The sequence below is a fragment of the Oncorhynchus masou genome, chromosome 21 (genome assembly GCF_036934945.1).
Source record: "Oncorhynchus masou masou isolate Uvic2021 chromosome 21, UVic_Omas_1.1, whole genome shotgun sequence".
In the NCBI taxonomy this organism is placed as follows: domain Eukaryota; kingdom Metazoa; phylum Chordata; class Actinopteri; order Salmoniformes; family Salmonidae; genus Oncorhynchus; species Oncorhynchus masou.
The window spans coordinates 33,892,728-33,918,445 of NC_088232.1; the positions used below are offsets into that span (position 1 = coordinate 33,892,728).

The 25,718-nt window shown below is 42.7% G+C and overlaps 1 protein-coding gene and 1 pseudogene across 1 annotated transcript; one reads left to right on the forward strand and one right to left on the reverse strand.

Moving 5' to 3' along the window:
* Positions 1 to 1,083: 1,083 nt before the first annotated feature.
* Positions 1,084 to 22,240, reverse strand: LOC135507495 (autophagy-related protein 2 homolog B-like; annotated as a pseudogene).
* Positions 21,611 to 25,486, forward strand: gskip (gsk3b interacting protein). Its single transcript, XM_064928240.1, has 4 exons — positions 21,611 to 21,826; positions 21,992 to 22,040; positions 22,699 to 22,944; positions 23,057 to 25,486. The coding sequence occupies exons 3-4, from the start codon at positions 22,708 to 22,710 to the stop codon at positions 23,213 to 23,215; spliced, it is 396 nt and encodes a 131-aa protein (XP_064784312.1). The 5' UTR covers positions 21,611 to 21,826; positions 21,992 to 22,040; positions 22,699 to 22,707; the 3' UTR covers positions 23,216 to 25,486.
* Positions 25,487 to 25,718: the final 232 nt, after the last annotated feature.

Sequence of the window (25,718 nt, forward strand, 5' to 3'; positions counted from 1 at the left end):
TTATTATTATTAGCAGCTCGTCGTGTAGATTTTAATGTTAAGGAATATTTAACTTTATCTGGTTATAGGAACAACATGAATTTGTGCATGAGGCAGATGCGGTGCAACTCGAGTTTTGCCATCAGGTGGAAGACGGTGTCCTCTCTCTCTGGTCAGTCTCACCGGAGGAAAGGAGAGACATCGTTTTGAAAGGTCATCCAACTCGGAATTCCAAATCGGACACCCGGGCATCTTTCTCGAGCTCCGACTTTTCGACCTGAAGATCACCGACGTCGTGATTTGATGTCGTTGACCATCAGATGCAGATACCATAAATCCAGTAAAATAAAAAAACGAATTATTTCAATTCACGCATCAGTGCTTACACTTATCTATTTTGGTATCAAAGCTCGAGAATTGAAATATAATATGGTCTGATTAACAATATTGGCAGGCCAATCATATAGCCAATATGCTGTGATAATGTATTAGGCCTACTACCCAAACCTTATTCTTACAAAACTGTGTGTGAGGTTAATGTAAAAAATAAAATAAAAATTCTGAGCAGTAGAGCGCAGTAGGTGCGAAGGTGATCTTGACTCAGACAAGGTTGGTGACCACTGGCCGAGAGTGTTGTACTGTATTGTGTGGGATATCGTGTTGTGAGTTTCCAAGCATACCTCAATGAATATGCAAGTTTGCACAAGAATGCTGCATGTACACATCCACATACAGTCAATCCATTAGCGCGTGCACGAAGGAATATGAATTTTTTTTCATTTTCACTTAATCCACACTCGAAGCCAAGGCTGTTAAGATTTACAGTGAAGTCCAACATCATCGGAAAAGTTCTGCAGAGTGGAGGATAACATCAATATTTCAGTGTTTACTCGACGCATTGTATGACATGACAGTGTAATGTTACAATATTGTATCATTATTTACAGAAAGGTATGCGAGTGCAACAAACTTACAAACTCTGTCCCGTTTGTTGCTTCCCCACTGTTTCTATGGTAACCAACCTGTGGGTGTGTCCTATTTTTTTGCCTCCACTGATGAGCATTATTATAAACGGAATAACGTTTGGCTTCTCGAGGCATGATATTTCAGTGGACATTAAATCGTTTATTTCCCCTTTTAAAGAATATCACATGATTTTAATACATTGTGAAGATCAAATGTACAGTTATGTACAATAAACAATATTCTCTTATCACATACATTACAATTCCCATTACATTAACAGTTAGCCATTTTTGTATTGAACCACTGTCCAAAACAACTCAGGGTTGTAGAGCATATTTAAAGGCTGCATCACAATTATATCAGCCATCTCCAAAATAAGCACAGATGCCTACAAACAATATTGCAAACATGGGCATGATATTTAAGACTAAATAGCAGACAGCGCAAGAGGATTTAGGGAAAAGTATAGTGACATTTATGTGAAATGTGTAATATAGATGGGCACAGACTGCTTCTCAATTTTATATTTATAAAATGTCAATTTAAACATGACCAAAAAAAATGGCTACATAGACAATTGTGCCACAGGACAGTAGCCTGCAATGCTCTCATAATGTATTTCAGAGTCACTAAACAGCCATAATCAGCAAAAAGTCTAACACCCCCATTTTACTGGTCACAGTTACAACATCAGTTGTAATTGAAAATGCAGATCTATACATTTTAACCACAACACTGAGAATATATTTTAGGATGCTGTCTGTAAGAAATGTTACATAGAATAGTTAGTTATAAAGCCCACACATATACATGGTACACTGTATAAAATGTTAGGGGACATACACTTCAATAGCTTACAGCATCTTGTTGAGATATTAGTGTTATTTGACACAAATTAGGATAAGCGAATGTTGAATATGACAAACTACAGATGTGCTGTCCTCATCTCTGTACCATGTTAGGATATGATGCACTACTGTTACCATTATGGAAAGATTATAGACATTGAAAACAAGCTAATCCTATAGCTAAGGTAATCAATTATGATATACAGTATGGCACAGAGACCTCTGACTCTGCACACTAGCTGCTCCTACGGGTCCCTTTGTCTAACAACAGTATAATATTACCATGAAGGCACTGCAAGAGAAAATGTGATATAAAAGGTAACAAGCTGATTCACACTAGCTCCAACCGCCACAAGTCTAATTGTGTTTCATTTACACCAGCACTGACTTTTCAGCGGCACTCCATTTTACCTCAAATAATTACATCTGCAGAACCAGATCCTTCCAGCTTGTAATACTCATTGGGCCTTGCAACAGTTGAGGGATGTTTTCTTTGAAGGAAAATACACTGCCCTCATTCTGAACAACCATCAGTTCAGTCATTGGAAAGCCGTCGGCCACCATTTCTGGGATTCTTCCTGGCGTGAATCTGGTTCCTCATGCCCCCTCAGCACATTGGAGGTGGCCTCAGTGGCCATGATGAGAGGCTTGACCACAGATGGGGGGGAGCTGTCAAAGGACCCCACCCACTGCCCCGGTCATTCCACGCTGCTCGTGCTCACGCGTGGCCGTGTCATAGATTGTCAGAGCAGTGTCCGTGATTCCCTGTGAGGAACATGAATATTGAGCATGATTTATTACAGTCATGACAGGTAACTTCATCATGTATTCAATCTTGTAGTGTGTAACACCAAGCAGCACTACAAGAAGATGAGATGCAAAATGTTAGCATCATGCAAGTTACCTCTTTTACAACACTAAGCGTTGGCTACACCTTCCCGGAGATCAACTGGCTGATGGGACAATCTGTAATGAGAGAACTGTTTTATTCTCTTTGTCTCCCTCATCAGATCCTGGAGATATCATGTCATAGGCCGTCTCTGCTGCTGCCTGCAAACAAATTGTTTTGCATTACATGGAGCCTGATAAATTTGTAACACACAAGTTGAAAAGAGATGCAGGACAGTTACAACCTATACATGTATTTTGTTTGGTAAGTTCCAGAGCAGCCATAGCTGTGGAGGTTCCAAAGGAGGCAGTACCATGCTGCAATCGCAATACAACCCGACCATCCTTCCGGTACTGCTCTATCTGCAGCCACACCAGGTCCCTAAATCCCTGGACTAAACACGAGGTGGAAAAGGAAAAGTGTGTTATTATTTGGTTAATGCAAAAAAGGCTGATTTAGATCAGGATTTCTAATTTGACTTTGGTTTATTAAGACATCTACACATTAACATACTCTCAGATATACACTGGGTGTACAAAACATTCGACCAGTGGTCGAAAATGGGCCTTTGACGAAAGAGGACAAAGGAGACTGCCACGAATTGTGCAGAGCAACTGATGGGCTACAGTTAGTCAACTGACAGGCCAGTACAAAATTGTTGCCCAAAGACCCATAAAAGAATGCACAACTCGTCATACCTTGACACGAATGGGATATGGCAGCTGACGACCTTAGTTTCACTTCCTTCAGCGAAAAAACAAGAAACTGTATTTGCAGTGGGCTAAGGAACGAAGACACTGGAGAAATTGAAAAACTTTGCTTGGTCTGATGAATCCTGGTTCTTGCTGTTTCACACTAATAGGAGGACTAGGGTATGGAGAATGAGTACATGCATCCTTCATGCCATGTGTGAACGTTGCAGGCTGGTGGAGATGGTTTGAGGTTTGTTTTCATGGCACACATTGGTCCCCTTGATAAAAGTGGAGCAATGTTTGAATGCCACATGATATCGGAACATCATTGCCAATCCGGTGCATCCCTTCATGGCAGCGGTGTATCCACCTGCGAATAACAAAACATTCAGAAGGATTATGCCACAATGCTAGGATTGTCAAGGAATGGTTCCGCGAACATGACAGTGAATTCAGCTTACTGCAGTGGCCTGCCCAGTCACCAGATCTCAATCCAATTGAGCTGTGGGATGAGAGAACACGCAAGTCGGAGGGGAGATCCGCTACCAGCCAACTTGACAACTGTGGAAAGCATTGGAGTCAACATGGGCCAGCACCCCTGTGGAACACTTTCAACACCTTGTAGAGTCCATGCCTCAACAAATTGAGGCTGTTCTGAGGGAAAAGGGAGGTGCAACTCAATATCAGGAAGGTGTTCCTAATGTTTTGTACACTCAGTCTATGTATAACAATAGTCTTTAGATTGAACCAAAAGCTTAGACTCATTTCCATTGTGGACCAATTGGCCAAAACAAGCATGCCCTTAGTCATAATATATTGTGTGGTTCTGAGAGGCTTAGACAGAATCTCCTTACAAAAAAACAGTAATTTTAGGAACAGGCAAAATACTGTCTGATTTAATAGGTAAATACATTACAGTGCAACACCAGTTTATCAACTTACACATGTCCTACTTACCCAACTGTACCAGCGAGTGGATAGGTCCCACGCCACCCAACAGTCCTGGAAGCTGGTTCTCTTTAATGTCGTTCAGACACTCATTTATTGCATAGGAAAAGAGCTTATCCACTCCCAACAGTCTGGAAGAAAACCAAGAATGTTCTTATGGTTTTGGCATACTGTATTTTTTATACTAGACGTAATCGATTGTGTATCATTTAACATCAGGAATAACCCAATTAAGTGTTGGTACGTCCTGTCATAACAAATCATACTAATATGAAGGGACTGTACTGATTAAACCTACCCTTGTCTGTAGCATAATCTCCTTAGATTCAGCTCGGAGCAATTCAACTGTGTCAACCCAATCACAGTCCCAGCAAATGTTCCCTGAAACAGAGGAGCAGTGCAAGAAACATCAGCAAAATATTCTACTGTGAGAGTAAGAAATGCACATTCTTCATAAATGGAGCTTCTGCATTTGAATACTGTACATCAGCGCTGGTTAACCAAAATATTGCACAATATGTAGGCTGCTCAACACCAGTTGTCAAGTCTGTCAACACTGGAATCCCCGATCACAAAACTGAATGTGTTTGTATACAGTATGTTTTTAGAGATTGTTAAAACAACATACTTGCTCCATTGAAATGTGTTTTCCATGGTAATCCAGGCGAATAGGAACTTCAGAGGTAAACCAAAACTGAGGGAAATCAAACAAATATTTCATAATTTGCTAGCAAAACTCAAACACTTCATTATTTGTGTGTAGAACACATATAGTAAGATGAAGATACGTTATGCCTTAACCCAAATGATATCAGGTGCCTGTCCACCTCTACATAGTAAGGGACACCTACCTGAAGAAGATGGGCTGGCCAGTGAAGGATGATGCAGTGGCAGCCACAGCTTCCCCTGTGTTGCTGTTACTGGATAAGGTCAGGCCGTTGATGCTGCAGCGGCTCTGGGCAGGCACAGAGATGATGGGCGCAGAGTCCTGGCTCCCACCTCCATGTTTAGTGAAGCTGCAGGACAAATCTGGGGCAGATGGCTTCTTCATTGAAACGCACAGGGCTGCAGACTAACAAATGCATCATCGAGGGTCAACATTTTGCTCAGAGACAAATCATGAAATGATTCAAATCTACTCAATATGCTACATTGTTCATAATGTACAAGCCTCTAGCCAAGGATCTTTTACCTTCTTGATCAGGTGGAGAAAATATCTCAACTTCAGCAGCAAAGTTGGAAAAGAAGTCTTTCAAGAAAAACAATGCATCCTACAAGAAAATAAAAAAGCCAAGGTAATTTCAAAGGGATCAATGGTATAACTGAAAATGTGTTAAATGAGAGCATGTGAAAGCATTACATTTCCATGCCTTGAAATCTTTTGGAAACCTCAGAAAGAGTTATGATTAACTGGATAAAACCGGTATCACGTTTATCTCTGGCTCACCTGATCGATGTTGAGACGAAGGGGTGAGATTCGCAGAGTGAGATTCGCAGACAGCATTCCAGGGGTGCTTGACCTGTCTCTGGACACATGTGCAGAGCCTGAACTGTTAGCTGCAAGAAAACAAAGAAAAATATATAATATTCAGCAAATGTTTTTATCCAAAGTGACTTACAGTCACGCGTGCATACATTTTAAAGTATGAGTGGTTCTGGGATTAAAACCCACTATCCTGGCGTTGCTGGAGCCATGTTCTACCAACTGAGCTACAGAGAACCACAAACAAACACATTCAGCATAACCATGCCTTAACCACTATCACGTCTTTAATGTGACCACAATCACATGGACATTACTCTACATCAATCAAATGCATTTATAAAGCCCTTCTTACATCAGCTGATGTCACAAAGTGCTGTACAGAAACCCAGCATAAAACCTCAAACAGCAAGCAATGCGGGTGTAGAAGCACGGTGGCTAGGAAAAACTCCTTAGAAAGGCCAGAACCTAGGAAGAAACTTAGAGGAACCAGGCTATGAGGGGTGGCCAATCCTCTTCTGGCTGTGCCGGGTGGATTATAACAGAACATGGTCAAGATGTTCATAGATGACCAGCAGGGTCAAATAATAATAATCACAGTGGTTGTCGAGGGTGCAACAGGTCAGCACCTCAGGAGTAAATGTCAGTTGGCTTTTCATAGCCAATCATTCAGAGTCTCTCTATATGCATAATGTCTCTCACCATGTTGGAGTGGGCAGTGCGGGGCATCTCCTTGCTGGAGTAGAGGTACAGGAACTTGTTCATCTGGGAGATGGCCAGTCTGTCTCTGATCTCCAGGTCCTGGATGATGAACAACTGCCGGGACTTTAGGCTGGTCCTGTGTGGAGTACACCTTCAACATATCCCAAACATTAACAAAGGACACTTGATCATCTGTTGCACCTTTTCACCATTACTCTACATCCTTTTCTTTCTTTCCCCATCCTGTCGTTTGACACAATCTCAGTTCAATCACATCTCCTAGTATTGTTGTTGTAATAAAGAACAGTTGAACAGTCCAAAGCACAAACACACTCACTACCCGACTTCTAACAGGAGAGGAGGTGAATGTAGCACTCCCAAAGTCCTTCCCTCCGTAGAGGTGCCAGGTGACAGAGATCTGATGAGGTAGCGCACCTCTGGGACGGGGAACTTCAGGGCTCCCCTGCTGGAGTCGCTGCTGTCCAGGGGCTGGCCAAAGTGTTTGTCTTTGATTTCAATGGAGTCTGGGATCAACTTATTCACCACTGGCTCCTCGTCCCGATCCTGAGACAATAAACACACCTTTCACACCAATGCAATAGACAGACTAAATGTACTAGTTATCCAACATGCTGAGGCTTGGAGCCTCCGGCTGGCCAGACATAAACAACATTTTAACTCAGCAGACAGCAGAGTCCATATCCTCACAACAGTATTTAGAATCACAGTTCAGACTGTTCTACTCTCTCAACAAAAGAGTTTGATATACTGTAATTGTAATGGCTTTTTTTTGTGTCATAAATGTGCCTCACAATATACAGATACAACAAATTCTCCACTGACCATTCACTGCTCATCACTCAAGGCAACAGTTTGATATAGCGTAATGGCTATGATGAGTCATAAATGTATCCGAGGGGTATAAAAGCTGACCTTTGCGCTCTGCTTGGTGCTGGTGCTCTTGGTCTCCGGCCCAGGAGGGAGCTGTAGGTCTCCATAGCTGGCCACATACTGGATGAGGTTTATCAGAGCAGCACAGGAGCTTGAACACGTTCTCATGTGGATGACATCACTGAAACAGCGTAGCTCAAATCTGGGCTCAGTCTGTCAAAACACACAGTGAGAAGATTGGCTCAACGGTGCCGTCTTGTTGTTGGAAACAGGTTTCTCATAGATCAACAGAGTTTGTCAGCTCTTACCAATTCTCTGTCCACTCCAGGTTTGACCGAAGTGATCCTCAGCTCTAATGTTCCCATGTTTACCACCTGCACATAGTCTGGGCGATAACGCAAATGGGTTACTGGTCAGAGCGTCTAAAGGATCTTTGACATTCAAATTGAAAATGTAACAGAAATCATCTCACCTCGCAATAGATTTACAGAGATGGCATTGCTCTTGTCAGAGAGGAACAAAGCTGCTTCATCCAAAATTATCCTAGAAACAACACAAAATACAGAAACATCCAGTCAAACGCCACTGATGATTTTATTTCAATGACATGACCAGTGCTGCAACAGTACCTGAGAGAGGAGGATGAGTGGTCTAAGGAGACACTGCTGGAGATGCTAAATGTCTCCACTACCATCAGAGACCTGAGTGGGAGATACAGGGGTCTGCAGAGGGAATATAGCATGTTAAAATACAAACACTGAATACATAGAAAATACATGATGAATTAAGTCATGAACGTGACATGCAGTACATTCGGTAAGTATTTCAGACCCCTTGACTTCTTCCACATTTTGTTACATTACAGCCTTATTCTAAAAATAATTCAATTGTTTTCCCCCTCAATCTACACACACTACCCCATAACGACAAAGCAAAAAGCAGATTTGTTTTAAAGATTATCAAATTATTAGAAATAATAAACTGAAATATTACATTTACATAAGGATTCAGACCCTTTACTCAGTACTTTGGCAGTGAGTATAGCATTGAGTCTTCTTGGGTATGACACTACAAGCTTGGCACACCTGTATTTGGGCAGTTTCTCCCATTCTCTGCAGATCCTCTCAAGCTCTGTCAGGTTGGATGGGGAGCGTCGCTGCACAAATATTTTCAGGTCTCTCCAGAGATGTTTGATCAGGTTCAAGTCTGGGCTCTGGCTGGGCCACTCAAGGACATTCAGAGACATGTCCCGAAGCCACTCCTGCGTTGTCTTGGCGGTGTGTGTAGGGTCGTTGTCCTGTTGGAAGGTGTTCTGGAGCAGGTTTTCATTAAGGATCTGTCTGTACTTTGCTCCATTCATCTTTCCCTCGATCCTGACTAGTGTCCCAGTCCCTAACGCTAACAAACATCCCCACAGCATGATGCTGCCACCACCATGCTTCACCGTAGGGATGGTGCCTGGTTTCATCCAGACGTGACGCTTGGCATTCAGGCCAAAGAGTTCAATCTTGGTTTCATCAGACCAGAGAATCTTAATTCTCATGGTGTGAGAGTCCTTTAGGTGACTTTTGGCAAACTCAAGCGGGCTGTCATGTGCTTTTTACTGAAGAGAAAGGCCTGATTGGTGGAATGCTGCAGAGATGGTTGTCCTTAAGGAAAGTTCTCCCATTTCCACAGAGGAAGCTCTGTGCTCTGGAGCTCTGTCAGAGTGACCATCGGGTTCTTGGTCACTATCCTGACCAAGGCCCTTCTCCCGCGATTGCGCAGTTCGGCCCAGAGGCCAGCTTTTGGAAGAGTCTTGGAGGTTCCAAACTTCTCACATTTAAGAATGACGGAGGCCACTGTGTTGTTGGGGACATTCAATGCTGCAGAAATGTTTAGGTACCCTTCCCCAGATCTGTGCCTCGACACAATCCTGTATTGGAACTCTATGGACAATTCCTTTGACCTCGTGGCTTGGTTTTTGCTCTGACATGCACTGTCAACTGTGGGACCTTATATAGACAGGTGTGTGCCTTCTCAAACCATGTCAGATCAATTGAATTTACAGGTGGACTCCACTCAAGTTGTAGAAACATCTCAAGGATGATCAATGGAAACAGGATGCACCTGAGCTCAATGTCGAGTGTTAAAGCAAAGTGTCTGAATACTTAAATAAAGTATTTCTGCTTTTTATTTTTAATATTTACAACTTTACTATCGCTTTGTCATTTTGGGGTACTCTATGTAGATTGATGAGGGAAAAAATATGTCTGTAATGTAACAAAATTAGGAAAAAGTCAAGGGTTCTGAATACTTTCCGAATGCACTGTAGTCAATCAACAGCACCTGTAGTCTAGTGGGCAGCTCCACAAGTGGAGATGAAGGGTAGTGACTGAGGCAGGGGGGGTGTAACCCAACACAGGCTCATCAGACACATTCAGGAAGTCTATGATCTGTTACACACAACCAAGAAGCACTGATCAGTCAGAAGTATGGTTAATCTGTTCAAAGGGATGCTTAAGATGTATGACTAAGATAAGTTGTGGCATTGAACTGTACACAAACAACACCTTGATTAACAGGTGTTGAGTTTACCTGGTTATACCAGCCCAGTTTGGGGGGGAACCACGGTGCTGGAGTGTGGCCCCTTTCATTCCCACTGCAATCAGGAACTCCTGCAGAGGAAACCCAGACCAACAGTGAGAAAATACAGTTGAAGTCAGAACTTTACATACACTTAGGTTGGAGTCATTAAAACTCGTTTTTCTACCACTCCACAACTTTCTTGTTAACAAACTATAGTTTTGGCAAGTCGGTTAAAACATCTACTTTGTGCACGACACAAGTCATTTTTCCAACAATTGTTTACAGACAGATTATTTCACTTCTAATTCCCTGTATCACAATGCCAGGGGGTCAGAAGTTTACATACACTAAGTTGACTGTGCCTTTAAACAGCTTGGAAAATTCCAGAAGATGATGTCATGGCAGTAGAAGCTTCTGATAGGCTAATTGACAATTTGAGTCAATTATAGGTGTACCTGTGGATATATTTCAAGGCCTACCTTCAAACTCAGTGCCTCTTTGCTTGACATCATGGGAAATTCAAAAGAAATCAGCCAAGACCTCAGGAAAAAAAATGGTAGACCTCCACAAGTCTGGTTCATCCTTGGGAGCAATTTCCAAACGCCCGAAGGTACCACGTTCATCTGTACGAACAATAGTACGCAAGTATAAACATCATGGGACCACGCAGCCATCATACCACTCAGGAAGGAGACGCGTTCTGTCTCATAGAGAAAGTGCAAATCAATCCCAGAACAGCAGCAAATGACCGTGTGAAGATGCTGGAGGAAACAGGTACAAAAGTATCTTTATCCACAGTAAAACGAGTCCTATATCGACATAACCTGAAAGGCCGCTCAAGGAAGAAGCCACTGCTACAAAACCGCCATAAAAAAAGCCAGACTACGGTTTGCAACTGCACATGGGGACAAAATGTCTTCTGGTCTGATGAAACAATTTTTTTTATCTGTTTGGCCATTATGGCCATCGTTGTGTTTGGAGGAAAGGGAGAGGCTTGCAAGCCAAAGAACACCATCCCAACCGTGAAGCACGGGGGTGGCAGTATCATGTTGTGAGGGTGCTTTGCTGCAGGAGAGACTGTTGCACTTCACAAAATAGATGGCATCATGAGGCTGGAAAATTATGTGGATATATTGAAGCAACATCTCAAGACATCAGTTAGGAAGTTAATACTTGACCCGCAAATGGGTCTTCCAAATGGACAATGACCCCAAGCATACTTCCAAAGTTGTGGCAAAATGCCTTAAGGACAACAAAGTCAAGGTATTGGAGTGGTCATCACAAAGCCCTGACCTCAATCCTATACAAAGTTTGCGGGCAGAACTGAAAAAGCGTGTGCAAACAAGGAGGCCTACAAACCTGACTCAGTTACACCAGCTCTGTCAGGAGGAATGGGCCAACATTCACCCAACATATTGTGGGAAGGTTGTGGAAGGCTTCACTAAACGTTTGTCCCAAGTTAAACAATTTAAAGGCAATGCTACCAGATATTAATAGTGTATGTACACTTCTGACCCACTGTGAATGTGATAAAAGAAATGAAAGCTGAAATAAATCACTCTCTACTATTGTTCTGACATTTCACATTCTTAAAATAAAGTGGTGATCCTAACTGACCTAAGACAGAGATTTTTACTAGGATTAAATGTCAGGAATTGTGAAAAACTGGAGTTCAACTGTACACCTTAGCCAAAAACATGTAAACTCAGTTTTTCACAATTCCTGACATTTTTGGCTGATTTCTTTTGATTTTCCCATGATGTCAAGCAAAGAGGCACTGAGTTTGAAGGTAGGCCTTGAAATACATCCACAGGTACACCTCCAGTTGACTCAAATTATGTTAATTAGCGTATCAGAAGCTTCTAAAGAAGTGACATCATTTTAGGGAATTTTCCAAGCTATTTAAAAGGTACAGTCAACTTAGTCTATGTAAACTTCTGACCCGCTGGATCTGTGATACAGTGAATTATACATGAAATAATTTGTCTGTAAACAATTGTTGGGAAAATTACTTGTGTCATGCACAAAGTAGATGTCCTAACTGACTTGCCAAAACTATAGTTTGTTAACAAGAAATTTGTGGATTGGTTGAAAAACGAGTTTTAATGACTCTAACCTAAGTGTATGTAAACTTCTGACTTCAACTGTATATCCTGTATATCCATTATTGTTATTTTATTGTGATTACAATATATTTTTTTACTTTAGTTTATTCATTTCTCCATTTTCTTAACTGCATTGTTGGTTACGGGCTTGTAAGTAAGCCTTTCACAGTAAGGTCTACACCTGATTTATTTAGTGCATGTGACAAATTTGTTGTTGATCAATAATTATGTTAAAATGAGTGTTTCAATAATGATGTGTTCCTACCTCCTCATTCTCATACATAACCCGGCGTGAGGAAAAGGGGGAGGGTTCAGCCTTCCCAAAGTCACAGACATCATTCAGTGAGTGGGCTCCCCCTCCCACCTCCTCTTCCTCACCTGGGGATTGGTCTTCAGCCCCCTCGTTCTCCTCAGCAGTCACACGCTCCAGGATGGAGTGGACAGCGGTGGGTTGACTTTCAGCACCACTCTGGAAGGGGAGGGTTAGTAAGGAGTTTCACAACATCTAAGGATTAAGGTGTAGGTATGACATGAAGCAGTACAGTACAACATGGACAGATGTACAGTACTACATGGACAGATGTACAGTACCTGGGCCAGTCAAACTTCCCACTGTCAGAGATGGTCATGTTTCCATCCATAGTGTGGGAGACCCTGAGGAACCTGCATTCAGGCTAGTCCTCCTTTTCCTGAAACTTCCCTGTGAAAATTGATGAAAAATGTGTATCAAAAGTGGTTCTGGTTTTGAGGCTACTCTGTCCGTTAGCAGCTGGATGACTCATACCGACTAGCTCCTTGAAGGTGAGCTCCATCTTGGTCTGCTCAGGGGAGCATCCCCCTGTGAACTCTGTCTTCACCTCCAGGTCCTCCAGCTCCAGGTACAGAACCTTCTTCTGCAAGGACTTCTTAAACCAGGGGCCCCTCTCCTGGTCCGAGCGCAGGTCTGGGATAGGGAAGTGCACCACCAGGCTCAACACGGGCGTTGACTGTTATCGACAAGTGGGTGTTGGCCGGAGTACGGCTGTCATCAAGGAAGACCTCTGTAAAGGCCTTGTGCTGTGGGGTGGAAGCAGAAAACAGCATTTGATGTGATGTTTTTCATATTTACTGCAACAACAGGCAACTTGTAGTTATTTACAAAAATCTTTACAATGTAAAAGTGCTGATAATACTGATGAAAAACCCTGAAAGAGCCTTGAGACAAAGTAGTGTGAAGACAGTCCTCACCAAGCTGACATGTTTATTATAGGACGTGTATATGTGAGAGGGCATTATCTCCGCGGTGACCAGCTTCTGTGGCTGCAGCAGAGAGTTGAGGCGGTCCACAATGCTGATATCCACTTCAGAGCGGACCGCCCCCAACTCCACCTGAAAGTCAGCCTTCCTGGGCATGGTAAAAAAGCACCTGTCAACCCTGGACAAAGGAGTGTAAGGGGGTACTGTATCAGGCACTGTACAGAATTAGTTACATACAATGTGGGCCGAATCCTAACTTGAGATCCACACATGTAATTTCAATTCCCACACAAATCTCCCTTTGACATTAATGCATAAGTGATGCAAAATTAAGTTTAATTTACTTGAGTGTTGCAAATTGGTTTGCTGAACTGGGAATCCAATCACAGTGCATTCATTGTAGCTTCTAATCTCACTAAGATGTGCTCTTACCTGCGGCCCTCTGCGTTCAGACAGTTTGTAGTGCAGGTGGAGGCAGATGGCAGATGGTGCCTCAGCGGTGACAGGGGTGTCAAATGTCAGGAGCTGAGGTATGACAGACAGAGCAAACATAAATGCATCTCTATATGCACATGTATGCCTAGATCCCAAAATTGATTTGAACATCAGTTACAATATCAAATCCAATCAAAGTGTATGTCACATGCGCTGAATACAACAGGTGGAGACCTTACAGTGAAATGCTAACTTACAAGCCCTTAACCAACAATGCAGTTAGGAAAATACCAAGAACAAACAAAGTAAGAGATAAGAATAACAAATGATTAAAGAGCAGGAGTAAATAACAAAAGTGGGGCTATATACAGGGGGTACCGGTACAGAGTAAATGTGCGGGGGCACCAGTGTCGAGGTAATTGAGGTAATATGTACATGTGGGTAGAGTTATTAAAGTGACTATGCATGGATAATTGCAGAGAGTAAGCAGCAGCGTTCTGGGGGAGGGGGGCAAGGCAAATAGTCTGGGTAGCCATTTGATTAGCTGTTCAGGGGTCTTATGGCTTGGGGGAAGAAGCTATTTAGGAGCCTCTTGGACCTAGAGTTGGCGATCCGGTACCGCTTGCTGTGCGGTAGCAGAGACAACAGTCTATGACTAGGGTGGCAGGAGTCTGACAATTTTTAGGGCCTTCCCCTGACACCGCCTGGTATAGAGGTCCTGGATGGCAGGAAGCTTGATCCCGGTGATGTACTGGGGCCGAACGCACTACCCTCTGTAGTGCCTTGCGGTCGGAGGCCGAGCAGTTGCCATACCAGGCAGTGATGCAACCCGCCAGGATGCTCTCGATTGTGCAGCTGTAAAACCTTCTGAGGATCTGAGGACTCATGCCAAATCTTTTCAGTCTCCTGAGGGGGAATAGATATTTTGTTATACCCTCTTCACAACTGTCTTGGTGTGCTTGGACCATGTTAGTTAGGAACTTCAAGCTCTCAACCTGCTCCACTGCAGCCCTGTCGATGAGAATGGGGGCGTGCTCGGTCCTCCTTTTTCTATAGTCCACGATCATCTCCTTTGTCTTGATCACGTTGAGGGAGAGGTTGTTGTCCTTGCACCACAAAAATCAGGTCTCTGACCTCCCCCCTATAGGCTGTCTCATCGTTGTCGGTGATCAGGCTTACCACTGTTGTCATCAGCAAACTTAATGATGGTGTTGGAGTCTTGCCTGGCCGTGCATTCATGAGTGAACAGGGAGTACAGGAGGGGACTGAGAACGCACCCCTTAGGGGCCCCCGTGTTGAGGATCAGCGTGACGGATGTGTTGTTACCTACCCTTACCACCTGGGGGCTGCCCGTCAGGAAGTCCAGGATCCAGTTGCAGGGGAGGTGTTTATTCCCAGGGTCCATAGCTTAGTGATGAGCTTGGAGGGCACTATGGTTTTGAACGATGAGCTGTAGTCAATGAATAGCATTCTCCTCTTGTCCAGGTGTGAAAGGGCAGTGTGGAGTGCAATAGAGATTGCATCATCTGTGGATCTGTTGATGCAATATGTAAATTGGAGTGGGTCTAGGGTTTCTGGGATAATTGTGTTTATGTGAGCCATGACCAACCTTTCAAAGCATTTCATGTCTACAGACGTGAGTGCTACGGGTCGGTAGTCATTTAGGCAGGTTACCTTAGTGTTCTTGGGCACAGGGACTATGGTGGTCTGCTTGAAACATGTAGGTATGACAGACTAGGACAGAGAGAGGTTGAAAATGTCTATGAAGACACTTGCCAGTTGGTCAGCGCATGCCCTGAGTACACGTCCTGGTAATTCGTCTGGCCCTGCGGCCTTCTGAATGTTGACCTGTTTAAAGGTCTTACTCACATCGGCTGCGGAGAGCGCAATCACAGTCGTCTGGAACAGCTGATGCTCTCATGCATGTTTCAGCGTTACTTGCCTCAAAGCAATAATTAGCATTAAAAGTAGTTTATCTCGTCTGGTAGGCTCGTGTCCCTGGGCAGCTCTCGGCTGTGCTTCCCTTTGTAGTCTGTAATAGTTTGCAGACCCTGCCACATCCAACGAGTGTTGGAGCCGGTGTAGTACGATTCGATCTTAGTCCTGTATTGATGCTTTTCTTATAAGCTTCCAGGTTAGAGTCCTGCTCCTTGAAACCGGGACTCTAGCTCAGTGCGAATGTTGCCTGGTTGGTGTATGTATGTACAGTCACTGTGGGGACGACGTCCTCGATGCACTTATTGATAAAGCCAGTGACTGATGTGGTGTATTCCTCAATGCCATCGGAAGAATCCCGGAACATATCCCAGTCTGTGCTAGCAAAACAGTCCTGTAGTTTAGCATCTGCATCATCTGACCACTTTTTATAGACTGAGTCACTGGTGCTTCCTGCTTTAAATTGTTCCTTGTAAACAGGAATCAGGAGGATAGAATTATGGTCAGATTTGCCAAATGGAGGGCAAGGGAGAGCTTTGTATGTGTCTCTGTGTGTGGAGTAAAGGTGGTCTAGATTTTTTTCCCTCTGGTTGCACATTTAACATGCTGATAGAAATTAGGTCAAACGGATTAAAGTTTCCCTGCATTAAAGTTCCCGGCCACTAGGGCACCGCCTCTGGATGAGCGTTTTCCTGTTTGCTTATGGCGGTATACAACTCATTGAGTGCGGTTTTAGTGCCAGCCTCGGTCTGTGGTGGTATCTAGACAGCTACGAAAAATACAGAAACTCTCTAGCTAGATAGAGTATCTCATGATAAGCTGTAGACCACACTACCTCAGACGAGCAAAACCTTGAGGCTTCCTTAGATATCGTGCACCAGCTGTTGTTTACATAAATGCATAGGCCCCAGCCCCGTATCTTAACAGAGGCTGCTGTTCTATCCTGCCGATAGAGTGTATAACCCGCCAGCTGTATGTTCTTAATGTCGTCATTCAGCCACGACTCAGTGAAACATAAGATTTTACAGTTTTTAATGTCCCGTTGGTAGGATATACGTGCTTTCAGTTCATCCCATTTATTTTCCAGCGATTGAACGTTAGCTAGCAGGTCAGAAGGCAAGGGCAGATTAGCCACTCGTCGCCTGATCCTCACAAGGCACCCTGATCTCTTTCGGCGAAAACTGGAGAGCCACAAACCTGGAGAGATAGAGGACACATATGAGATCGAGAACATCTTGACGGGTTGCATCACCACCTGGTATGGCAACTGCTCAGTCTCCGACCGCAAGGCACGACAGAGGGTAGAGCGAACGGCCCCGTACATCACTGGGGCCAAGCTTCTTGCCATCCAGGACCTCTATACCAGGCGGTGTCCGGGAAAGGCCCTAAAAATTATCAATGACTCCAGCCCCGCTAGTCATAGACTGTTCTCTCTGTTACTGCACGGCAAGCGGTACCAGAGCGCCAAGTCTAGGGCCAAGAGGCTTCTAAACAGCTTTTACCCCCAAGCCATAAGACTCCTGAACATCTAGTCAAATGGCTACCCAGACTATTTGCATTGCCCCCACCCCCTCTTTACACCACTGCTACTCTCTGTTGTCATCTATGCAGTCACTTTAATAACTCTACCTACATGTACACACTACCTAAAATAACCGGTACTCGTCCTGTATATAGTCTCGCTATTGTTATTTCACTGCTGCTCTTTAATGTAATCTTAAATGTATTTATTTTAAACTGCATTGTTGGTTAGGGGCTTGTAAGTAAGCATTTCACTAAGGTCTACATCGGTTGTATTCGGCGCATGTGTAATAAAATTTGATTTGACATATGCAAAATGGGGTTGAATCAGTCAAGTTACTAAGGAGGTAAAGGAGATTCAAACATATTAACAGACAATGTCAATAAGATCACCCGAGGTGGTCGTAGGGGCAGGCTTCATCAAAAGCTGCCCTAAACTGGATGAATCCGTCTGCATGGAGCTGGTGAGAGCAGACAATCCTAAAGAAGTCAGCAGCCATAGGGAGAAGGGGGCTGGGACAGCATCCGGCGGGGGCAGGGGGTCAATGTGGAGAACACATACAGCCAGGTTCCCCAGTGTCAGCCTGAAGATCAGCTCTGGCCTGGACTCATCACTGTGGGCTTTGGTTGGGTGGGCTGACACACAAGACAAAATGTGTGAATTAATGACTTGTAAACATAAACACTACCATGACATTTCTGTTTTCTCCGGCGTCAAACAATGTTAGATTAAGAAGTTACTGTCTGAATAGGAATACCGACTCAAACAGCTTTCTTCCATTAAAAAAAGAATGTTTATCCATCTGCTCAATGTATTCTAAATGGTAGTGAGTGAGAGTACATGATGCTGGTTCTTAGGCCCAATTCTGACCTTTTTTCCACCGATTTTTCTTTTGAACAATCACATCAGAACTTTCACATCAGCTCTTTTTCAGATCTGATTGGTCAAAACACCAATCAGTGAAAAAAAATATCACAATTGGGCTGCCTGTGTGAATGCAGTATTACAGGTCTGTCTCAGCAGTTTGTGTTGGAGTGGTGAGTCCCGTGTCAGGAATGGGCTTTCCTGGGATTGCTTCTCCCTCTGTCTGGGCACATCCAGGTAATCGTCCCAGAGGATCTTAGAGGACAAAAGAACAAAGAAATGTACTATGTTACAATCCTCATACCATTAGGTTAGGTTATGCTGCTTAACAAGTCAATGGACAATAAATACTGTATATTGAGGCATACCGTGGTATTGCCAGTAGACTCTCCTAGGGAGGGGGAGTAGTTACTGTTGAGTGACAGGTCCAAGTCCACTGTGGGCGGTTCCCCCAGGGGAGGGAGGGACGACAGGCTATGAGCCATGTTCATGTCAGCCATGGAGAAGAAGACATCCTCTGTGCCAACAACAAAGAAGCTAGATCAAACAATTGTAAATGATATCAAGATATGGGCCTACAAAAACAAAAAGCTCAATCCAAATCACCAGGTTATTAAACATAGTAGTTGCTGGTAACAGTTCATCCGAACCTCGGCTGGACACAGTTCTGGTGGTCTGGCTCAAGAAGAGGTCAGGGTCGGACTCCATATGGAGCCGATACTCATCCTCCTGCTGCATGGGACGGTTCCTCTTGTCCTTCCCCCACTCCGGCCCAGCTTCGCACACAAAAGCAGACGATTTTAGTGTTTCACTCACCAACGTCTGACGCAACTCCCTTTAAGATATCATCATTCAATTACCATAATTAAACCAACCTGAGCCTGAAAAAAACCCAAACATGTCCAAGAGTAGGTGAACTTGCCTGTCCATCAACATCCAACTGAAAAACAAAAATACTGTTTAATACTGACCAAGACAATAGACATGTTGTGCATTTCAGTGTGTCCAAGTTTCACAGTTGCTGTGCCATTTCAATCATGTGAGAATGCTGTACTAACCTTTGCTCCAGGCATGGTTTAGTTCTGTTTCAGGACAAGGGACAGTTCAATTCTGCCACTAAGGTGACCGATCTACATGAGTTTAAAGAGTGTTGCTGAGGAAACAGGCTCTGAGCACTGGGGGTGTGGTTCACAGATGATTCTAGGGTTCCAGCTGGGGGATAGCTTGGCCCCTGTCTCCTGGGGGGGGGTGCAAAAAGGGGGTGCGTTAGTATAGATTCTCTTTGCTTCCAAACTACACAGAGGATTATTTTAATGTAGACTCACTGTTGGGGTGGGTGAGGACTTGAAGCCGGCTCTGGCCTCCTCTGAAAACTCGTCCCAGAAGACGGTGACTCCCTCCAGCTGCAAATTTTTATGTGCATATGTGGTGGGTTGGTGCACATTTACACTGGAGCTTTCACCAGTCTCATCACAGTAAACAATCCTGAACAACACAACACAGATAAGGATGTAAGAGCTCATGTAGAGTGTAAATGTATGGAAAATACTAAATAAAATCAGAAATACCCAAGTTAAAGGTATTAGGCACTAGTTCAAGATAAAATGTGCAAGTAGTTCCCTACTTGTAACCTCAACTTACTTGTTGATGTGCAACAAGACCGATTCCTGTTTTGGAATTTTCTGGAAAATGTTAGATTCTGAGAACAGTGTCCAAAAAAGTCACCTTGACCCTTCTCAGAACTAAAGAAATGACAAATAAGACATTGTTATCAATCCTCTGATGCTTGGAAAGAAAGCCCACTCAAGTGTTGTTTTATGGTAATGATCTACTACACCCGCCTCTATGGTCTCTGCAAACTTCTCCAATCCCTCCAATGGCTGGAAGCTCTCCCCCAAGTCATCTGTTAGTCTCTGGCTCAGACACTCTTTGGCAAGCTGCATGCTGCTCGTCATGAAGCTGGACCAATACATGGTTTCCATACCTGAGGCTAGTGGCACACAAGGGTCAACATGGTTTATTTATCTGTAGTCGATGTGAAATCGCTAGCTAGTTAGCTGTGTGTGCACTAGTAGCTGCCATAATGCAATGATGATGATGAAGAGACAGAGATGGAGGCGATTGAGGGGGTCTCTTGATTGAGGTGTCCCCTCACCCATACGTGGTCTGGGTCTGAACACCATCTCCCACCCCTTGACCTCCAGGGCACAGTTCTCCTGCAGCAGGGACGCCCATGGTACGGGAGAGAGATGGTCTGGATGAAGCCCTCTATTACCTTGAAGGGGGCATCCACTGAATCAAGGATCTCATTTAAAGACTGAGGGGGGAGAAAAAGCTCTCAGGCAAAGGTACACTGTCAGTATGTATGTCAATACAAATCCCATTATTAATATTTGCTTAGTTACATAACAAAGGTTGAACTTACCCACTTGTCCAACGGCACTTGTGCCAGTGATCCAGTGCCTTGATAGAGGTCTAAACTAAGCTGATCTAAGCTCAGCTTCTCTTGTAGGAAATTGCCCAAATACCGATGCAAAAGGTATCTGCATGCCCGCTTCTTTATAGATCCAGAAAATGGCCAAGTCATGTTGGTCTGATAATTGTGGTGGCTTCCAAATGGCTGTTGAATTCAGTATTCAACAAATATGTTGTATGGAGAAAAGGGATGTTGGATAACTATACATTTATCTATAAATCATTTAGCATCGGTAGTATCAGTCTTGTCATTCTGATGACTTCCAAAAGACAGGAAAACATCCTTTTACACACAGAGAGAAGGAGATACGTGGCAATAATTTCAACTTCAGTTTGCCGTACCTGCCAATGAGATGGAACATAACATTTAAACGCTCAACTATACATTTGATCACCACACTAGATGACAAGTTATTCAGTACCAGTAAATTACCATGTACAGTAGCAATATTATTGTCACTCCTAGGAGAGGTAGACAGCATTACTGTTAGCAGCTGCATGTTAGTTACACCACCCTAACTCTTAATTCTAAGCTTCGGCTAAAATCAAAACCGAATGCGTGGCATTATCAGCTAGCCAAAACGGTCTCTGGCATCACGTCATTGCTTGCTAACGCCGGGTGTCTGCTCACTTGATAATCCTGTCCATACCAATAACTGAAAAAATCCGACATATATGTTTCTTTTAATGGTTTGACAATACTGCTAGCCCCCAAATAATCTTACAGTTTGATATCAAGGATATAGTTAGTACGACAGGCTTGGAGGGTATGTCAATGGCTATCAAATTAAATCCCCACAGCATCGACTTGTTGTTTCTCGTCTGTGATTGTTTATTAGTTAGCACCGAGCTAGCATGAACCTCTTTGACATCTTGAATATAGCTCAACTGACATGGTAAGGCAGTATGTTACATATCATATAATCGGTTCTATATAGCAATTTAATCACATAATAGTTTTAATTTCTCACCTTCTGTATGAATTGTTTACAAACAGTTTCATGACTCCGCAACGTTGAGTCTTTCCACGTTCCGCTGTACGTAAAAAGGCAGACGGAAGTACACATTCAAACTCCACACCCTTTCTGGGTAAATCAACTAAAATTGTTTACTGCGCATTATGCTTCGAGCAAAGCATTTTCATCCACAAGCCATTCCACTTTAACTTTTTCGCATGACTTCTGAATAATTGCAATGTTGAAAGAGAAGGTGTTATCACAATGTTTAACTACGGTGGTGTTCAAACAGAACAACTGGCATTGATCAGAATATTTTGATAACTGGAATTGTGAGTCGTTACTGATTGTCCTGTTTGTGACAATCTTGATTATTATTATTTTACATTATTTTGTTATTGATATTGTTAATGAATAATTTCCAAAGTACGCTTTGGCAATATCTACATTGTTAAGTCATGCTGATAAAGCAATATAAATTGAAATCTTCATGACAGAAATCTTTGTTGATCACCCGGAAGTACAGTAAAAACAACCACGGAGGAGGTGAGTATAACGCAGCTAGAAAAACTAATTTGACAAAAATGACAATATTTCCTGATACTGTTGACGTTTACATATATTCATGATTATGTCATTGTAAAAACAATTCCTACCAAAAAGAGAACCCATAGCCACGGATAATGGCTGCTATTGACCGTAAGCTAGCTAGCAAGCTAACATGGTGTTGATGGTGGACTGTCTTGTCACTGAATGATAAGTGGTAAACAGTAATAACTGTGTTATTGGATACTAGCGCTAGTCATACTCTAACTCATCACAATAGTTTTCACATTATTCATTAATTAATTCAAAACAATCACAACACACCAGCCTTCAAAGCCCTACTAATGTTTGTTAAAAATCACGGACTGGGCCCACCCACCAAAAATAGTAAACCCTTGAGCTAACGTTAGGTGGATTCCATGATGGTGGAACCTGCTTGTATCATCTACCTCCTTGGACATAGTGCGAGGAACGTTCATTTGAAGCTTTACATCTTAGTTTACAATGTATCCGATGACCACAAAAACACATGTATTATTGTATGATAAAACACTTGTAGTTAAAACAGTTGTTCTTATCTAGCATATAGCTACTATACTTCATTTTCTAATTGCACCTTTAACCTCACAGTTGTGTCTGGTGTTTTTGTGTGTGTCAGGTAAAGAAGATGGAGATAGACTACCAACCAGAGGACTCGCCTGTCTCCTTATTCGATGAAGACTGTATTGATCACGTGAAGGACATGAGGTTGGAAGCAGAGGCAGTGGTCAGCGATGTGTTATTCGCCGTGTCCGAAATGTATGTGTCCTCAAATTTGGACAGTGCTTTGGCTGTGGCCTACATCAATGTGGAAACAAGAGAGGGCAATCGCTATTGCCTTGAGCTCAATGAAGCTGGACTAAGGGTGAGGGATATCAACAGTATTTAATTTGTGCCATTATTTAATTTGTGCTGTTCAACTGTTATTCTGTGTAGACCTGCTGGTATATGATTGACACTCTATTTTTATCTTACAGGTGGTTGGCTACGCCTTTGACCAGGTGGATGAGAGCTTGAGCACCCAATACTTTGAGACTATTTATTCACTGCTGGATACCCTCAGCCCAGGCTACAGAGAAGCTTTTGGGAATGCCCTGCTTCAGCGATTGGAGAGGCTGCAGCAAAATGGACAATGAAAGACCAAATGGAGCTAATGATGTTGAAGTGAAACAAGGGTTGTAGGGACATCAATTGTACTATATGAATACAAACATAACAACCTTTCTCATCAGGTTATTGACCAGACATCTAGCTACTACTACAGTACTAATGTACTACTAAAAGGATCTGCATGGTCAATCCGACGTCTGCAGTGACCATACTGCATTTATTGCGATACGGCCTCTGCAAAAGTCAGGGCATTTATACTTCTTGCGCTTAGAGGAGTAGAGCAGAGCTGTTTTGAAGGAAGTGAGTTTGTGTATATACAGGACCTCCCGCCCCCACCTACCATCAACCAATTATGTCAATGTGGAGCTATATGGAGCCCTCCGCATGGTGTTTCATATTCATGTTATTCACAACAATGATTTAGACCTGCTGTGTCAGTCTGTGACCAGGATTATCTTCTGTCATCATTCACATTCAGGTTTCCTGGCTCTTGTAAAGAACTGTCTGTCAAGTTTGACAATATGTCGCAGTGTTTACCCTCCCCCCCCCGGAACCGGAACTCTCACACTTCATTAACCCTGCTTTACTTCTGCATAGGTAGATTATACTTTAAGTATGTTACTTACGGGCCACCCAATGTCTAAGGCACTTCATCACTGTGCTAGAGGTGTCACTACAGACCCGGGTTCGATCCCAGGCTGTGTCGCAGCCGGCCAGGCGCATGCACGCTGATTACCATCGCCAGTTGTACGGTGCGGCCGGGTTAAGCGAGCAGTCCGGCTTGGCAGGGTTGTGTTTCGGAGAATGCATGGCTCTCGACCTTCGCCTCTCCTGGGTCCGTATGGGAGTTGCAGCGATGGGACAAGACTGTAACTACTAATTGGGGAGAAAAAGTACCAAAAATATATACAAATTCAAAATGTATGTTACTTAATGAAGTTGTCCTCTGCCGTCAACTGAAACAAGTATATTTGGCCTTTTATGTACATCAGCGAGTGCATTTCTCATTGAAACAGCCAAAGAGAGAGAAAGAAGATGTGGGGATTGTTTTCAAAATCCATCAACCACCCCCTCTGATGTTATGACTCATAAACTGCCTTAACGATTGACCATGGTATGCTCTTTGGCAAAATAATGTAAAGTACAAATCATTTACATAACCCATGTCTTAGTTACTGAAGTGTTCATTGTTGTCATGGTAGTTAAACATTTCTTTGTCACTTTTCATTTAACACTCCTGAGTTCTGAATAACATTGAGAAGGGTCAAATATTATTCAAAACAGTCAAGTGGCCATTATTAGAAGGGTTTCAAGGTCTGCTTTTGTTATTTGGGCAAATCTAATTTATGCATTTCAAACAACATTTTCATTTACTATTCACATTACTGTTATGAATACTAAATACAGATGTTGGTATTGACCTGATAGTTTGAAAAGAGGTCAGATGAGGGAGACATTTTATGAAAAATATGTGAGCTACAGTTTTGTGTGGTTGAATTGAGGACTTCCTGGTGTCTGTCATATAGTATATTCTCATTTATGTTTCTCTGTTAAGTACCCCAAGCCATCATACTTTTTAGGCAAACAATTAAAGCACCTGAAGATGAGTTGAAGAGGATGTATCATTGATAAACAAACTGCTTTTAGTTCCTCAGTAAAAAAGCACAGAAGATATGAGTGTTTACTACTGTTTCCACAACTGAGAGTCAACAGTATTTTAATTAATTCAGATTTTGTGAAGATGCTTGAGGATGTTGGCTCCAAGTCCTATCAGTTCTACAGTTCTGGTAATTTTCCACAGTTATCGTAATTTGTGTTGAGAATTTAGTTGTGTGTGAAATAAATGATCGTCCATTGTAGTGTAATTTAAATTTACTTAATATCAAATCAGTTTACCCTGTGAATGTCATTAGAATTTTTACTGTCATTGTTTGATGCTGACATGATTGCAGACCAACAAAAGCTAGTTAAATACATTTCATTTCCTTGTAATCTACAATTTTGTTGCACTTATTGCTTTTGAAATGAGTGATGTGTGTGCATCGGTTTTACCAAGGTGAATGAGTAAACCCAGTTATCTCGTGTAATAAATTCTTAGGATCTTGAGAATGCTGAGGCATGTGTTATGTTCTTTTATTTGGTTATGAGCTTTGAAAGTTTAACAGCACACAACAGCATTTTATTTTGAGACATTTGCTTGTCCTTACTGTTAATCAGATGTGAAGGCAAATTACCAAAAAGGTAAAACTATAATACTACAAAATGTAAGATTAAATAAAGACTATTATATGTAACTATTTAGACATCTTGGTTTTAATATCTAGCCATTGCTGTTTGACAGTACAGAAGAAGAAAGAATCCCCTCCCAAAGTACTGAGTTACAACATATTTAGCAGCCAAAAGGAAATACAGTACATGCCTAATAGCTTTTCAGACAACACAGCAGCCAGTAAAAAATAAGCAAATATCTAGAAAGTTGCACAGCACTGCAATGTAAATAAAGTCTAGGAATTGATTGTCCACAGGAAC

What these genes read in the sequence shown, in the direction of transcription:
- gskip (XM_064928240.1), top strand. Translation starts at nt 22,708, where the DNA reads ATGGAGATAGACTACCAACCAGAGGACTCGCCTGTCTCCTTATTCGAT. An exon ending in TCAATGAAGCTGGACTAAGG is followed by an intron (nt 22,945 to 23,056) that starts GTGAGGGATATC and finishes TTTATCTTACAG; the next exon opens with GTGGTTGGCTACGCCTTTGA.